The 17,742-nt window shown below is 54.7% G+C and overlaps 1 protein-coding gene across 1 annotated transcript in view; it reads left to right on the top strand.

Moving 5' to 3' along the window:
- dhx16 (DEAH (Asp-Glu-Ala-His) box polypeptide 16) overlaps positions 1 to 17,742 on the top strand; it is a 54,281-nt gene that overhangs the window by 13,622 nt on the left and 22,917 nt on the right. The window contains 9 exon segments of the mRNA XM_030103508.1: positions 1 to 90; positions 92 to 154; positions 5,825 to 6,001; positions 6,004 to 6,100; positions 6,169 to 6,326; positions 6,403 to 6,459; positions 7,300 to 7,579; positions 10,313 to 10,542; positions 10,619 to 10,807. The exon segment at positions 1 to 90 is cut by the window's left edge and continues 50 nt beyond it. Of these exon segments, the coding sequence (XP_029959368.1) occupies positions 1 to 90; positions 92 to 154; positions 5,825 to 6,001; positions 6,004 to 6,100; positions 6,169 to 6,326; positions 6,403 to 6,459; positions 7,300 to 7,579; positions 10,313 to 10,542; positions 10,619 to 10,807 (1,341 nt within the window).

Below are 17,742 nucleotides of genomic sequence, written 5' to 3'. Positions count from 1 at the left end.
CTGGGTTTGAGCGACCGCCACGTGTCTCAGTTCCTGATCGGCGTGGCCCGCAGGGCGTCCAGTCCAGAGGACTTCCTGTCCCGCCTGCAAGGACACCGGGACCGTCCACATGGACCACAACGTCATTGCCTTCGCCACGGAGCTGTACGGCAAGGTGAGACCACCAGGCCGGGACCGTGTCAGAACCAGACCAGACCACACCAGACTAGGACCACACAAGATGAGGACCGGACCACCATCTGACCAGACAAGCAATCATATACACCAGGATCATACTACCATCACATCAGACCAGTACTAGACCAGTTCCAGACCAGGACCAGACCGGCACCAATCAATCAATCATGAACAGTGTTCTCTCTCTGACCTTAAGACCAAAACTAGAACCTCAGTCCGGTTCTGGTGGAGCGCAGGAAATTCACTGACATCCAGGACTGGATTTCTGAGGTCCAGATAAAGAGTTTCTATTGGTCCTGAGTCACCAGGAGACACGACCACGAACAGCTGAGCATCATCAGAGTAACTATGTAAACTGATGAACAGCTGAGCATCTCAGTAACTATGGAGACTGATGAACAGCTGAGTATCATCAGAGTAACTATGGAAACTGAATGAACAGCTGAGGATCATCAGTAACTATGGAGACTGATGAACAGCTGAGGATCATCAGTAACTATGGAGACTGATGAACAGCTGAGGATCATCAGTAACTATGGAGACTGATGAACAGCTGAGTATCATCAGTAACTATGGTAACTGAACAGCTGAGTAATCATCGGTAACTATGAAACTGAACAGCTGAGCATCATCAGTAACTATGGAAACTGATGAACAGCTGAGCATCATCAGAGTAACTATGGAGACTGATGAACAGCTGAGTATCATCAGAGTAACTATGGAAACTGATGAACAGCTGAGCATCATCAGTAACTATGGATACTGATGAACAGCTGAGCATCATCATTAACTATGGAGACTGATGAACAGCTGAGCATCATCAGTAACTGTGGATACTGGATGAACAGCTGAGCATCATCATTAACTATGGAGACTGATGAACAGCTGATTATCATCAGTAACTATAGAGACTGATGAACAGCTGAGTATCATCAGAGTAACTATGGAAACTGAACAACTAAGCGTCATCAGAGTAACTATGGAGACTGAACAGCTGAGCATCATCAGAGTAATTATGGAGACTGATGAAAAGCTGAGCATCGTCAGAGTAACTATGGAAACTGTTGAACAGCTGAGCATCAGTAACTATGGAGACTGATGAACAGCTGAGTATCATCAGTAACTATGGAGACTGATGAACAGCTGAGGATCATCAGTAACTATGGAGACTGATGAACAGCTGAGGCTCATCAGAGTAACTATGGATACTGATGAACAGCTGAGCATCATCAGTAACTATGGAGACTGATGAACAGCTGAGTATCAGTAATGATGGAGACTGATGAACAGCTGAGTATCAGTAATGATGGAGACTGATGAACAGCTGAGCGTCATCAGGGTAACTATGGAGTAGGGCTGGGACGACGCGTCGACGTCGTCGACGCAAAAAATACGTTGACGCAAAAACTGCACGTCGATGCGTCGTTTTCAGAATCAAAAAATGCCGGCGGCATCGAGTAGCAGCAAGTCAGGGGAAAGACAGCAACCAATAGTCTTGAGGGGACACCTTTTTTTAAACCAATCAAATCCCTTCGCCGTTCGACCTGCCCCCTGCGCGTGCATGTACGCGTGCACTGACCCTGGTTCAGTGCGCATGGAGAAGGACGGAGCGCCGTTGCAGAACGGCGGAGAAGAATGTTTGGGGGTTTGCTCACCGTTCAGTGCGCCATACCTTGGCGTTGTGCAAATAAAGAAGAACGAAGAAACGAAGCGCTGAGGACAGGTTACGCCAGGAACGCACTGGACGCGGAAGTGCCGCGCGCACCGCACGCGCCGTGAACGTCTCCGCGTCTCCGCTCCCAACGGAGCTCCTCCAATGGGGTGGGAGCTGGGCGAGCTAGCTGGGCGGAGCCTTGGGAGATGCTACATGCTAACGCTAGTTTTCCAAGATCACCAACCCGAGCTTTAACCCAGCCCTACTATGGAGACTGATGAACAGCAGAGTATCATCAGAGTAACTGTGGAGACTGATGCTGTGTCTCCTGATGACGCCCCCCAGAGGAAGCATGTAGAGGTTAAAAATGATGGGACCTAAAACTGAGCCTTGGGGAACCCCACAGCTAACTTCATGGGTTCCTGAGGAACGTGTATCCTTTAGGAATGATGGAGTCCTTGATCAGCCTTTGGAAGCACTTCATGGAGATGGGAGTGAGTGACGGGGCGGAAGGCGTTCAGAACTTCAGACAGGAGACAGCAGGTTCTTCAGCACTGGGATGATGGTGGAGGACTTGAAACCTGGGGGACCACAGCCTGGTCCAGGGAGGGACCACAGCCTGGTCCAGGGAGGGACCACAGCCTGGTCCAGGGGGGGACCACAGCCTGGTCCGGGGGGGACCACAGCCTGGTCCAGGGAGGGACCACAGCCTGGTCCAGGGAGGGATCACAGCCTGGTCCAGGGAGGGACCACAGCCTGGTCCAGGGAGGGATCACAGCCTGGTCCAGGGAGGGATCACAGCCTGGTCCAGGGAGGGACCACAGCCTGGTCCGGGGGGGACCACAGCCTGGTCCAGGGAGGGACCACAGCCTGGTCCAGGGAGGGATCACAGCCTGGTCCAGGGAGGGACCACAGCCTGGTCCGGGGGGGACCACAGCCTGGTCCGGGGGGACCACAGCCTGGTCCAGGGAGGGACCACAGCCTGGTCCGGGAGGGACCACAGCCTGGTCCAGGGGGGGAACACAGCCTGGTCCGGGGGGGCACAGCCTGGTCCAGCTGATCAGACAGTCCTGACCACTCGTCCAGGGATGTGATCAGAACCTGCAGCTTTCCGTACATTCACTTTCCCCAGGGTCTCAACACGCCGAGGATCCAGTCTCAGTTGGGGGGGGTTGAGGGCTTCAGACCTTCTGAAGAAGTTACTGAGCTCTCTGAGGAAGCCGATGTGGTCTTGCAGAGGGGGAGATGCTGTTCTGCAGTCAGTGACAGTCCTGGTGCCACAGCGGTCTGGTGTTACCAGGGTCCTGGAAGAAGCCTGGATCTCCTGGCTGTGGGTGACTTTGTGACCCTGACGGCCCGGTTCAGGTCGGCCCTCGCTGATCTCAGTGCCCCCCTGTCACCTGACTTGAATGCAGCATTTTGCTCCTGAAGCCTCGCCCGCACCTCCTGGTTGATCCAAGGTTTCCGATTGTCCGGGTGGACGGTGGTCTTGGTGGCGTGGCCTCCTGCATGCTCAGTGGATGTATGTAGACACAGAGCCAGCGTCTCTTCCACGTTGATGTGACGGTTTTCTCTTCAGCAGCGCCTCTCTGAAACACGGTCCAGTCCGGATCCAGAGCGGTCCTGCAGAGCAGACGTGGCTCCCTCCGGCCTCCCCACCTCGCTCCGCGGTGTTTTCTCTGGTCAGCAGGGGTCAGCAGGACTGAGAGATGGTCTGATGAGCCGTGGGTGGGGGGGGCTCTGAAGGAGTTCTTGATGTTGGAGTAAACCAAGTCCAGTGTGTCCCCCCCTTCTTGATGTTGGAGTAAACCAAGTCCAGTGTGTCCCCCCTTCTTGATGTTGGAGTAAACCAAGTCCAGTGTGTCCCCCCTTCTTGATGTTGGAGGTAAACCAAGTCCAGTGTGTCCCCCCCTTCTTGATGTTGAGTAAACCAAGTCCAGTGTGTCCCCCCCTTCTTGATGTTGGAGTAAACCAAGTCCAGTGTGTCCCCCCTTCTTGATGTTGGAGTAAACCAAGTCCAGTGTGTCCCCCCTTCTTGATGTTGGAGTAAACCAAGTCCAGTGTGTCCCCCCCTTCTTGATGTTGGAGTAAACCAGTCCAGTGTGTCCCCCCTTCTTGATGTTGGAGTAAACCAAGTCCAGTGTGTCCCCCCTTCTTGATGTGGAGTAAACCAAGTCCAGTGTGTCCCCCCCTTCTTGATGTTGGAGTAAACCAAGTCCAGTGTGTCCCCCCCTTCTTGATGTTGGAGTAAACCAAGTCCAGTGTGTCCCCCCTTCTTGATGTTGGAGTAAACCAAGTCCAGTGTGTCCCCCCCTCTGGTAGCAAAATCCACATGTCGGTAGAAGTTCGGCAGAGCAGTCTCAGTCGGCTCGGTTAAAGTCCCCAGAAACAATGAAGACACCGTGGGGACGTGTGGACTGCAGGTCACTGACGGTACGGTGGAGCGCTCAGCGCTAGGTTGGTGTTCGCACTGGGAGCGATGCAGACCGCCGTGACGATAACACAGTCAAACTCCCGAGGGAGGCGGGAGGGTCTGCGTCTCAGGCTGTGTCCACACCAAAGCATTTGTCTCGACATAACTGACGAGGAGGAGCCGGGAGCCACGGCTGTGACGCGTTTTTCACGTTGGGTCGACCTACTTTTGGGTGGAGCCGGGGCGGGGCCGCTTCCAGGAGGAGGTCGGAGGTCGACCCCGGCTCCATCTACAGCGGTGAGAAACACGATCGCTACCCGGGTCCAGCCAGCTTTCCTCGTTTGCTGCACTTTTGTCCACGTGAGGCTTCCGTAGTGCACGACACCAACTGTTACTCTGAGCGCTCATCCAGCACGGCGGAGAGGAGAGCCGCTCTTCCTTCTGAAAATCGGCGATGTGTACGGTCTGCAGAAAATCACGTACAACAGAACCACCGTTCTTCTGGCTGCGTTCCGTCTACAGAACGGAACCACCGCAGCACCGTCTGTTGTGCCTCTGCAGTCCGCTGGAGGAGGTTGCCAGATCTGTTGATCTCCCACCATAAACCCGTTACCCTCAATAGGACGCAGCCAAACCGCCGTCTCGGTGAAAATGCACGTTAACACTGTATTTGTATGATTTAAAAAAACACTTCATAAACACATAATCATTTCATCAACTCCGTACCGTGTTCAAAAAAGACGCTTGATTTGGCAGAAACCCGCCCAATCTGGCAACACAAAGCTGCTCCAGTCGTACAGCTGTTTTCAGCCATTTTGGAGTCATTTGAATTTACTGCAGTGACCGAAGAACAAAACCGTTCATCCTTCTGAAGCGTATAATGACTACTTCACTGTTTGTTCTGTTTTCTACCAGAAGAAGTAGAAAAGTTTTTTACACCAGCTGTTATCAGTGTAAATACAGACGCCACCCACGGGGTTACCTGTCCCGTTTCGCCCGTCCAGCTGACGGCTGCATCGGGGACGGACGAGTTTAGGCTCGTCTGTGATGATGAGGACGCAGCAGTCCCTCATCTCCCGTTTGGGGGTTAAATCCAGCTTCCGGTCGTCCAGCTTTGTTTCCAGGGAGCGAACATCTGCGAGCAGGACGGATGGAAGCGGCGATCGGAAGGGGTTAGCCTTTAGCTTAGCTGTGAGCCCGCCCCGACGGCCGCGCTTCTGCTTCCTCTCGCACCGCCTCCGGCGCCCCCCAGAGGGCCGGCGACAGGAAACCCTGCTGCGCAGGCCGGCGGGTCCGGCCGGCGTCGGCCCGAGGCTGCGGAGCGGTCCGAGTGTCCAGACACACCGCTCCGTCGGTACCGCGCCTCCGCAGGTTCTACAGGCTCTGACGGTCGTGTCCCGTGTGGTCGCCGGTAAGTCTGTGGTACCGGGAGCCAGAGCAGCCGAGCGGAGCGCCGCAGTCCTGCTGTGAGCTCAGTTCTCTGAGGTCTCTCAGGTTCTCTGAGGGTCTCTCAGGTTCTCTGAGGGGTCTCTCAGGTTCTCTGAGGGTCTCTCAGTTCTCATGTTCCCCTGTTCTCTCAGGTTCCCCGGCAGCAGGCTGCGGAGAAGCCGTCTCGGGCTCTGGAGCGTCAGGCCATAGAGATGGACCGGAAGAACCGAACGTACACCCTGCTGGAGGACAGCGAGGAGGAGACGGACGGCGTCCAGCAGGACAGACCCGGGAAGAAGACGAAGACCAGCAGAGACGGAGAACGTTGAAGAAGAGGAAGAACTTCAGACAGAAGACCGACCTTCCGTCGTCCAGCGAGGACGAAGCTCCGTCCAGGTTCTCTGTTACTCTGTCAGCCGAGACCGGAGGTCTTCTGGACGTCTCTCAGCACGATCTGTCTCCCTTCAGGACGGAACCGCGCTCCGTCCCCAAACAGGAGAACCGGGACGAGGAGGAGGAGAGGAGGAGGAGGAGTGGGAGGAGGAGGAGCGTCGGCGTCTGCAGGACCTCGAGGAGCGAGACGCCTTCGCCCAGAGAGTGAGACAGAAGGACAAGGACCGGACCCGGAACATCGCCGAGAGGACGGACAAGAAGGTGGTGCCGGGGGCTTCTGGGGGGGGTTCTGGCTCAGTCTGGTTCTCCTGCTGACCTCTGCCCTCTGGACCTGCAGGCCTACGAAGAGGCCCAGAAGAGGCTGAAGATGGCCGAGGACGACCAGAAGAACATGGTGAGAACCTGAGAGGAACCTGAGGAACCTCAGGGGAACCTGAGAGGAACCTGAGGAACCTGAGAGGAACCTGAGGAACCTCAGGGAACCTGAGGAACCTGAGAGGAACCTCAGGGGAACCTGAGGAACCTGAGAGGAACCTCAGGGGAACCTGAGAGGAACCTCAGAGGAACCTGAGAACCTGAGAGGAACCTGAGGAACCTGAGAGGAACCTCAGAGGAACCTCAGGGGAACCTGAGGAACGTTCTCCTGCAGCAGCTGGAATGCTGCAGTGTCCCCCCCCCGCTCTAAGGGTTGACTGTATCTGTGTGTGTGTGTGTGTGTGTGTGTGGTGTGTCTGTGTGGTGGTGTGTGTGTGTGTGTGGTGTGTGTGTGTCTGTGTGTGTGTGTGTGTGGTGTGTGTTGTGTGGTGTGGTGTGTGTGTGGTGTGTGTGTGGTGTGTGTGTCTGTCTGTGTGTGTGGTGTGTGTTGTGTGGTGTGTGTGTGTGTTGTGGTGTGGTGTTGTTGTGTGTGTGTTTGTGTGGTGTGTTGTGTGTGTGTGGTGTGTGTGTGTTGTTGTTGTGTTGTGGTGTGTGTGTGTGTTGTGGTGTGTGTGTGTGTGTTGCGGTGTGTGTGTGTTGTGGTGTGTGTGTGTTTGGTGTGTGTGTGTGTGTTGTGGTGTGTGTGTGTGTTGTGTGTGTGTGTGTGTGTTGTGGTGTGGTGTGTGTTGTGTGTGTGTGGTGTTGTGGTGTGTGTGTTGTGGTGTGTTGTGGTGTGTTGTGGTGTGGTGTGGTGTGTGTGTTGTGGTGTGTGTGTGTGTTGTGGTGTGTGTTGTGGTGTGTGTGTTGTGGTGTGTGTTAGCTCCCCCGGCTCCGGGAGGTGTCCCGCTGGGAGTACCTGAAGAAGCGGGAGCAGGAGAAGCTGGAGGACCTGGAGGCGGAGATCCAGGACGAGGAGTACCTGTTCTCCTCCGCGGCCCTGACAGCCCGCGAGCAGAAGGATCTGGAGTACAAGAGGACCCTGCGGGACCTGGCCCAGGACTACAAGAGGGCCGGCGCCCGGGAGCAGGAGGAGCGCCGCAACCGCTACTACATGCCCCGGGAGAACCGCAGCAAGGTGGGGTCCGGCCCGGGCCGGGGGGGTCCGGAGTGACGGGGGCTCCTGGGTGACGGGGGGCTCCTGGGTGACGGGGGGGGGGCTCCGGAGTGACGGGGGGCTCCTGGGTGACGGGGGCTCCTGGGTGACGGGGGGGGGGGCTCCGGAGTGACGGGGGGCTCCTGGGTGACGGGGGCTCCTGGGTGACGGGGGGGGGGGCTCCGGAGTGACGGGGGGCTCCTGAGTGACGGGGGGCTCCTGGGTGACAGGTGGCGGGGGCTCCGGAGTGACGGGGGGCTCCTGGGTGACGGGTGGCGGGGGGCTTCTGGGTAACGGGTGGCGGGGGGGGCTCCTGAGTGACGGGGGGCTCCTGGGTGACGGTGGCGGGGGGGCTCCTGGGTAACGGGTGGCGGGGGGCTCCTGGGTGACGGGGGCTCCTGGGTAACGGGTGGCGGGGGGGCTCCTGGGTGACGGGGGGCTCCTGAGTGACGGGGGCTCCTGGGTAACGGGTGGCGGGGGGGCTCCTGGGTGACGGGGGGCTCCTGAGTGACGGGGGCTCCTGGGTAACGGGTGGCGGGGGGCTCCTGGGTGACGGGGGGCTCCTGAGTGACGGGGGGCTCCTGGGTGGCGGGTGGCGGGGGGGCTCCTGGGTGACGGGGGGCTCCTGAGTGACAGGGCGCTCCTGAGTGACGGGGGGCTCCTGGGTGACGGGGGCTCCTGAGTGACGGGGGGCTCCTGGGTGATGGGTGGCGGGGGGGCTCCTGAGTGACGGGGGGCTCCTGGGTGACGGGGCGCTCCTGAGTGACGGGGGGGCTCCTGGGTGACGGGGGGGCTCCTGGGTGACGGGGGGCTCCTGAGTGACGGGGGCTCCTGAGTGACTGGGGGTCCTGGGCTTGTGGGGCTCGCCCCTCAGTCTTAATTACACAGAGTTCTCTAAAGGCCTCAGTATGCTCCACCGTCGCCGCGACGGAGTTCCTACGACGTCTACGCCATAGCCCTACGACGGGCTACGCCGGGGCTTGACGTGCGCCTCCCAAAAATCGTGACTTCGCGTCGAGACGACGCGTGGTGACGTGAACGTCGAGGGCTGTGATTGGTCCGCTTTCGCATGTTTATAGAATGAAGTGGAACTCACCCCGAAGGCTTTTCTGATCCCAACAGAACTTCGGGAGAAATTTAGATCCAAATGGAGCGGCGCACATCGCTATACTGTTAGCAGTTAGCAGTGTTAGCACTGTTAGCAGAAGGGGCTCTGTGTATAGCCGCTCCTAAAACGGCTTTGACGGCCCGAACGCACTGGACGCGGTAGCGCCGCGCACGGTGCTTCTGATGGCCTCCCATGTGAACCTATCACCGCACACAACGCGCAGGGCGGCGCCGCACCGCTTCGCTCTGTTTGGCACGCGAGCGTCGAGAGCGCCGACTGTCAAGCTGGATCAAGCAGATCGGACCAGACAGGAAGTCGGAAACAGACAAGGCGATAGAATCCGGTCAATTTTCAAAATAAAATAAATTAAATGGCGATTAGTTACAGTGTTGCTCGTCCGTCTGTCACCGGGTCTAATCACAAGAGAGACGGACACACAGACATACGCACGTACGCACCCAATCAAACACACACACACACACACACAGACATACGCACGTACGCACCCAATCAAACACACACACACACACACACACACACACACACACACACACCGGATATGTCATATATCAGATATATGTTCGGTAAGTGCAGCGTGTCTAGATATGTATGTCTGTAGGTCTATGTCTATAGGTCTATGTCTACAGGTCTATGTCTGTAGGTCTATGTCTGTAGGTCTATGTCTACAGGTCTATGTCTATAGGTCTATGTCTGTAGGTCTATGTCTACAGGTCTATGTCTATAGGTCTATGTCTGTAGGTCTATGTCTACAGGTCTATGTCTGTAGGTCTATGTCTACAGGTCTATGTCTATAGGTCTATGTCTGTAGGTCTATGTCTACAGGTCTATGTCTGTAGGTCTATGTCTACAGGTCTATGTCTATAGGTCTATGTCTGTAGGTCTATGTCTACAGGTCTATGTCTACAGGTCTATGTCTATAGGTCTATGTCTGTAGGTCTATGTCTACAGGTCTATGTCTACAGGTCTATGTCTATAGGTCTATGTCTGTAGGTCTATGTCTATAGGTCTATGTCTACAGGTCTATGTCTACAGGTGTATGTCTACAGGTCTATGTCTACAGGTCTATGTCTATAGGTCTATGTCTGTAGGTCTATGTCTATAGGTCTATGTCTATAGGTCTATTCTACAGGTCTATGTCTACAGGTCTATGTCTGTAGGTCTATGTCTGTAGGTCTATGTCTACAGGTCTATGGTCTATGTCTACAGGTCTATGTCTCGGTAAAGCCGGAGCTACTGAAGCTGCGTTGTTGTGACTGCTCGCGGCTTGGCGGTGGAACTGCAGAGGAGGGCGTTCCCTTGACGCAGAAGCAGATGTGTTTCAGTGGCGGCGGCGGCTGCCGGAGTAGGAACGCCGTGGCGGCGACGGGGGAGCACACTGAGGCCTTAACACGACCAGACACCTGATACCCGGGCCCGGGTCTCGGGTACTGGCTGGATGCTGGGGGGGCAGCTGCCCGTGGGGGCCGGTCCTCTTGGTCTGGTCCTGGCCCTCTGCCTGAGGGGGGGTGGGGGTGGCTCTTGGGCTCTTCAGTCCCGGGTTCTCGGTTCTGCTGCCCCTGCTGGACCGGACCGGGGCCGGCCGGGCTGAGCTCCTTCCTCATCCACCCGCAGGAGGTCCCCAGAGGGACCTGGACCTGGACGAGGCCCCCCCGGAGCCGGGGGGCGAGCAGGGCCGCTGGGAGGAGGACCGCCTGAGGACCGCCGCGCTACGCTTCGGGGCGAGAGAGGAGCGCGAGCAGGGAGCGAGGAGGGAGCGGGAGAAGTACCAGCTGCTGCTGGAGGAGGACCAGATGATCCACTTCGTCAGCACCGCCATCACCATGAGGGGCACCCGGGAGGAGGTGAGGCCCGCCGGGGCCGGGGGGGGGCCGGGTACCTCCTGCCCCCTCTGAGCGCCCCCCCTCTGCCCCCCTGCAGGACCCGGAGCCGGTCCAGTCCCAGGCCCAGCTGAAGCAGCAGTCCATGCAGGAGGTGCGCCGCAGCCTGCCCATCTTCCCCTACCGGGACGCCCTGCTGCAGGCCGTCCAGCAGCACCAGGTCCTGGTCATCGAGGGCGAGACCGGCTCCGGCAAGACCACCCAGATCCCCCAGTACCTCATGGAGGACGTGAGTGGAACCCCAACCCGCCGGGGGGGGGGGGGGGGGGGGGGGGGGATGGCTCGGTGGAACCAGTGAGTCAGGAGAACGTTCCTCTGATGGTGCTGATGATCCAGGTCTGGGTCCAAGTCAGTGTACAGTACAGATCCAGATCCTGGTCCACATCCAGGTCTGGACGATCCGGTCAGATCTTAAGTCTGACCTTCAGGTGTTCTGTTTGACCTTCAGGAGTTCTGTTTGACCTTCAGGAGTTCTGTTTGACCTTCAGGAGTTCTGTTTGACCTTCAGGAGTTCTGTTTGACCTTCAGTGTTCTGTTTGACCTTCAGGAGTTCTATTTGACCTTCAGGTGTTCTGTTTGACCTTCAGGAGTTCTGTTTGACCTTCAGGAGTTCTGATGTTTGACCTTCAGGTGTTCTGTTTGACCTTCAGGAGTTCTGATGTTTGACCTTCAGGAGTTCTGATGTTTGACCTTCAGGTGTTCTGTTTGACCTTCAGGTGTTCTGTTTGACCTTCAGGAGTTCTGTTTGACCTTCAGGAGTTCTGATGTTTGACCTTCAGGTGTTCTGTTTGACCTTCAGGAGTTCTGATGTTTGACCTTCAGGTGTTCTGTTTGACCTTCAGGAGTTCTGTTTGACCTTCAGGAGTTCTGATGTTTGACCTTCAGGAGTTCTGATGTTTTTAACGTCGTTTCTCGGGCCTTTCCGGCCGGCCGTGTTGAATCACTGAAGCGTTCAGTCCGTTCGTTCTTTTGAAACAACACGAAGACAAAACCTGACAAAAAACAAAAACACACAAACAAAAAGAAACGACCAACACATCAGTCAGCAGCAAAGAATAGACCAACAAATAAACAAATAAAAATGAAGAAGATTTTAGAACACTCTGAGGGAACGTGATGAAGGACAGAACCCAGATATGACGGAACGTCCTGGAACGGCCGTCTCTGAGAGACGCAGGGACGGCTGGGAGAGACGGCCGGCAGGGCTGAGCCCTCCCAGCACAAACAGACCGCTAACACAAAAAAGATGAGAGAATTATTTTTTAAATAACTTACAACAGATTGTTTTAAGTGTCGATGAACCAAAGGAAGCAGCAGCAGCAGTCAGTCCGAAGGAGAACAGAGAACCTCTGAACGGGCCCATTTTCTACAGCCCAGCAGATAACTGCATTTCCTTCTTGTCAGTGACTGACAGGTGTCATGTCCCGCCCCCCGTGGTTTACTGAGCATTGTGGGCTAGCTTCAGTTAGCCCACAGCCGCTGACTCTTGACCAGGAGCAGCGATTTGCCGCCGCGGGGCTGCTGCCGGTTGCTATTGAGTTGGAAGGAGGGAGAAAAAGTTCAGCTGTGGCGCCGTCAGCATGAACCAGGTGGATGATTTGCTTTGGATAATCCAGTTATTTGGACCGATTGAATGCTCTTGCCTCGCTGTCTATCGAGACGGACTTCAGCGACATGGTGATGAACCTGTTTGCGTCGATGTGAGCTTCTTCTCAGATCCGGTCGGCTGCTGACCTGTTGAAGGACGTGACGCCTGCTTTCTGCTGAGGGCAGCTGCTGTACTGAAGGCGTTTGGCTACATGTCACCAGGCAGCTGCAGCAGGCTGTCTGTGGGCTGTCTGAAGTTGGGTTGGAACACGTCTGTAGTGCATAAATGTGTGAGAGAGAGAGAGAGAGAGAGAGAGTTGATGTCGAGCACTAAAACAGTTCAGTGTACCTGTAATTGATGTAAGTGTGTTTCATAGGCGATGTTACTGTAGCAGCTCTGTTCACTGTTATGCTAGCATTTTTTAGCCCCCCAACACATCTCACCACCAGCCGCCACTGAGAGACACGTGTCTTCCAGTTTTAGAGTATGAAGGACGTCTCTTGTCCAGCGGGTGTGAGCAGCTCGCTGGACTTCCCGGTGATCGGTGTGAGGCAGTGGAGGCGTCATCGTTAGAGGCTGGAGGACAGAAGACGTGGAGGACAGACTCCATACGAAGCACAGGAGTGTGGTTGAACTGGCTCCCTGCAGGGACAGACAGCTGTCCGGCATGTCCCAGTGTTTCCAGAGAGGACGGTCCTCAGGTCTCTGATGGAGACATTTTCATTAATCTGAGCGAGCCGGGACTCTGGAGCAGATGTGGTGGACCCGTCCCTCTGGATAAGGCCAGCTCTGCACAGTCTGAGGACTTCTGTCCTCTCTAGTGTCTGTCCACAGCGCATCCGGTACATCGTCCCCAGATCCTCGGTCCACAGGGGTCTTCACGCTGAGGACTGAATCTCATCAGAAATGAGCGATGTTGTGCCTTAAAAGAGGATCTAGTGGCGTCTCACTCAGCCTGAGGACATGGTGTCCAGGAAGTGAGAGCTGGAGAGCTGCTGAGCGCTGCAGACGTCCTGTTAACACTCATCTTCAACGTCTTTAATCCCCAATTCCACCAGATCAGAAGGTCGCCGTCGGCCAGAGGAGGACAGATACAATTTTCAACTGTTGGAGCAGAACCTGATGTGGACTGGAGGACTGAACTCTGTCCCTCAGTATGCTTCCCCGTCGCAGCCACGCCCTACGCAGCGCCTACGCGAGGGTTTGACCGCACCTCCCGAAAATCCTAACAACGCGTCGAGGCGACGCGTGGTGACGTGAACGTGGAGGGCTGTGATTGGTCCGCTTTCACGTTGTTTATAGAATGAAGCAGAACAATCTCCTCACCCCGAAGGCTTCTCTGATCCCAACAGAGCTTCGGAGAAATTTAGATCCAGAATGGAGCGGCGGACATCGCTGTACTGCTAGCAGTGTTAGCACTGCTAGCAGACGGGGCTGCGTGTAGAGACGCTCCCAAAACGGCTTTAATCGTCCAAAAGCTCCTTAGTTTCACCAACATGTCCTCCTGGTCCCTCAGCCTGTCCTCCTCCACAGCCCGGGTCCGATATGTCATATATGCAGATATATGTTCGGTCAGTTCAGCGAGTCTATAGATCTCTGTCTATAGATCTCTGTCTATAGATCTCTGTCTATAGATCTCTGTCTAGGTGAAGCCGGAGGTACAGACGTACATTTTGTTGTTGTGACTGCCGATTGCGAAGCAAAGACACCGCCACGCCCCCTAGTGGCGTGGCGGTGACGTTGCAGAGGAGGGCGTTCCCTTGACGCAGACAGGATGTGTTCAGCGCAGGAACGACGTCGCTGCGACGGAGAAGCATGCGGAGGCCTTGAGCCCAGACCCCGCAGGTGTTCCTGGCCTCCAGGCTGAGGACCGGATGGAGCTGGTTCTGGAGGTTTCTGAGGTCCTGGGCCGAGGAGCCGGCCCTGCAGGACGGGGATGAAGGCAGCAGTTTAAGATTTGAATATTTTCCGACCAATAATAGAACCTGAAGTTCAGTCACGCCGTTCAGCATTCCCTCGGTCTGTGCAAGTCTAGTTTCCACAGCCTGGCAACTTTTTTGTTCCAAATATTCTCCAATATCTAACTTGTACATCCAGCTGTCCACCTTCTGTAGCTACCTGTCTGTCTTCTATGTCTGACTGTTTAACTTGTGAAGAACTGTTTGAGGAAGGAAGGTGGGTCGGCGCTGAGAGAGAGAGAGAGCCGGGGAGGAGATTCATTTCCTTTTTTTTTTTAAACTTCATTTTATATTTTTGCTTTTACAATACAGAAGCAACAGACATTGAACATTTAGCAGCAGCCAGACGGGGTCGTGACCTCCAGGGAGTTTACCAGCAGCGACATTCAGCTTTCAGAGGAACAAAACATGAAAAACAGGAGATGAAGCGAGTTCCATCAGGACCAGCGCCACAGAACCAGACTTCTGCCAGCTCACTTCTTCTGAGTCCTCAATTAGCGCGTGGCCGCCAAACACCCCCAAAACCCAGAAAAGCTCATTTTCCAGATTTGTAAAACCCGATAAAGACCGCTGGGTTCCTCCTTTTCAAACTCCAAAGTGCCGCCGTGTGAACAGATAACGAGTTAGGAACGTTGTTTCTGGCTCTGCGCATGCTCCCATCCGCAATGAATCATGGTCTTTTGAGTCCAGCAACGAGTAGGCGCCAAACTCACCTCACTTTTGTCCGCGTGAGGCTCCCGTAACGCACGATACGAACTGTTATTCTGAGCGCGCACGCCGCACATGCTTCCTTCTGAAAGTCGGCGACTTGTACGGCCTGCAGAGAAATCATGAACAGCAGAACAACCGTTCTGTCTGCGTTCCGTCTGCAGGACGGAGTCACCGCAGCGTCTGCCTCTGCAGGCCAGTGGAGGAGGTTGCCAGATCTGTCAATCCAGCCTGTGAAACATCTGAAACAGAAAGCAGCCCAAACCTCCATCTCGGTTGAAAATGCAGGTTAAAACCGTATTTGTATGATAAAAACACGTCATGAACACATCATCATTTCATCAACCCGTCCAACGTGTTCAAAAAGAAGCTTGCTTTGGCGGAAACCCCACCCAACCTGGCAACACAGAGCCGCTCGGTCAGAGCTGTTTTGTCCTGAGAACAACACGACGTGCGCTGTGGTTTGGAAAGGGAGATCCTGATGGAATGCTCTGACTTGTAAAGGGGGAACTCTGTCTGTTACAGCTTGGAAACCAGGTTTTCCTGATGTTTCAGAAACCAGACTTTAGCTGCATGTGAACCTGGTCGCTGACCTGCTAGGTCCAGAGAAGAAACACCACAGATCAACCAATCAGAATGCAGTGGGGGGGGAGTCTTTGTAAACGCAGGTGAAGTGAACCAGAGGAGGAACATTAAATTAAATAAATTAAAGTTAATTTAATGAATTAAACAATGAAATCATTTCATTTCAGCATCCCTCCCGGTGGAACATGACTTCAGTTTATCATAAAGAAAATGTCATTTGTTCCATCCTATGAATGTCCTGAATGATTTTTTCCATTCAGTGATCGTCGGAGATTCTTTATTCAGACATTTCCTAGTGATGCTTTTTCACTACCAGCCAGTAGAATCTGCAGGAATCGTGTCTCGGCTGTCTGGAGCGGCGGTGAACTCCCTCAGTGTGTGGCATGAAAAGTGAACCCAGTCTCTGGCGTGATGACGAGTCTGATTGCAGTCACGACATCATCCAATAGGAAGCGAGAACAGGAACATGCCCGGCAGGATTAGCACCAGCAACCTCCAGCACCGCCGTCCTCAGGTTTACTGTTTTGTAATTTGCTGAATTTTGGCGGTGATAACGAACCTCAGAACACTCTCCAGATGAATTCTGTCCAGTGATGAGAGCTGGAGGCAGCGGACTCCTCCTCCGTCGGCTTTACATCCGCCTCTTCCTCCCTCTGGCTCCAGCGTGCACTGCAGCGCCTCCTCTGGCTGCAAGGAGGAGAGTCTAGAAATCGTTTTTATTAGTTGATGGGGGTGGGACGAGACACAAATTCCACGAGACGAGATGTCTCACAAGATTGAGTCCACGAGACGAGACGCGATTTTACTGTTTCCATGATCAGGGTCTCCCCATCCAGACCACGGCCACAGACGACGCCACGGCTGCATCGTTTCTGCACATTTTATTTACGTTGTAGCAATTAAACTGGATCACAAGTAGTTCCTGGACTCAAAAGACCGAGATTCCTTGCGGACAGAACACGGCAGAACAGTATTTCATGTCCCCTTCGACGGGTTTTTAAAGATGAATATGAGCATATTGGGGTTTTTGCTCGCTGTGCGCCATGTAATCTGTTATTCCGTCAATGTTCCAGTTAAGAAGGGTCACTGCCTGCATGTAGACGTACTGGACGAGAAATCTCGCAGCATTTCGATCTCGCCAGATCCCGTGACACGAGATCCCGTCCCTTCCCTGCTGGTTTACCGTTAATAACATCAACAGAACAGGAGCCGGTTTCCCTCTCCTCAGCGTTGTGGGATGTTTGTCAGTGAGGTCTCAGCTGCAGATATGTGGACACGTCTCGCTTCTCCAGGTTAGGATTCACTGTCAGCTGTGGAAAAGTCTTCAGATCCACCGTGTTGGAAACACTCAGTGAGACGGGATCCCTCTGCTGGTCCACTGCTTAAATCCACCGTCCAGTTTAGCTGCTTCAGAATCAGGATCATCAGCTTTCCAGGTGGAAGTTTTGTTGATTCAGATGTTTGATCCTGGCAGGGTTCGTGCCAGATGTGCTCCAGGTGATCTCGGCCTTTGGTCTGAAGGTTCTCGTCTCCCAGAACAGATGCCGGTGGCTCGTCTGTCTGGGTTTGGATCTCAGCAGCAGACCGAGTCTTCAGGCGTTTCAGCGCCGTCGTCCTCAGGAAGCTGCCGGGCTGGAACTTTACTCTCCGTCTTTTTTTCCCCAAATAAAATCTGAGATGAGTGTTCCATTGAGTGAGCTGTTCATCGGGAAGCTCCTCAGGTGATAAATCCTCCGTCTGCTGAACGTCCAGCGTAAACCGCTCACCGTGCAGGATGCTGCGGACCGGAGCCGCTCGTTTTCAGCCCACGGGTAATGAGCGTGCGCAACTAAAGGGGCGTGGCTTGGTCGCTCAGAAAGCAGAGGGAGGGCGGAGCCTCGAGACGCTGGATTAAAAAAAAACTCATTCTTTCAAAGCTGCGGACAGGAGCTTTGAGGCATCAGTCTTTCCATTCCAGGTGTGTCTCTCCAGAGCCGTCGGCCTCAGGCTCCGCTCCGGAGTTTGTTTCTCCTTTTCCTTTTTCTTGCGGGTCGACGGCAGAATGAGCGGAATGCTGGGAGACGCAGCTCCATTATCATTTACGTTCTTTCTCCATAAACGTCTGGAAGTTGGTACCGCTGGTCAGCCTGAGGTCTCTGTGGGTTTGTGCAATCCTCCCAGCCTGGTCGGATGTTAAACCTCCGTCTCTTATCAAACAGAAGAAGGCAGTCTGTTGGAGAGTGAAGCTGGTGTGGCGAGGAGGAGACAGTGGAGGAGCCGCGCCCCAGAAATCAGTCGTTGCTGTTTCTTTTAACAGTTTTCTGACATGATGCTTCCGGCTGCATC

Source organism: Salarias fasciatus, chromosome 11 (assembly GCF_902148845.1).
Source record: "Salarias fasciatus chromosome 11, fSalaFa1.1, whole genome shotgun sequence".
NCBI classification, from domain to species: Eukaryota; Metazoa; Chordata; class Actinopteri; order Blenniiformes; family Blenniidae; genus Salarias; species Salarias fasciatus.
This window is presented reverse-complemented; position numbering and strand designations above follow the sequence as displayed.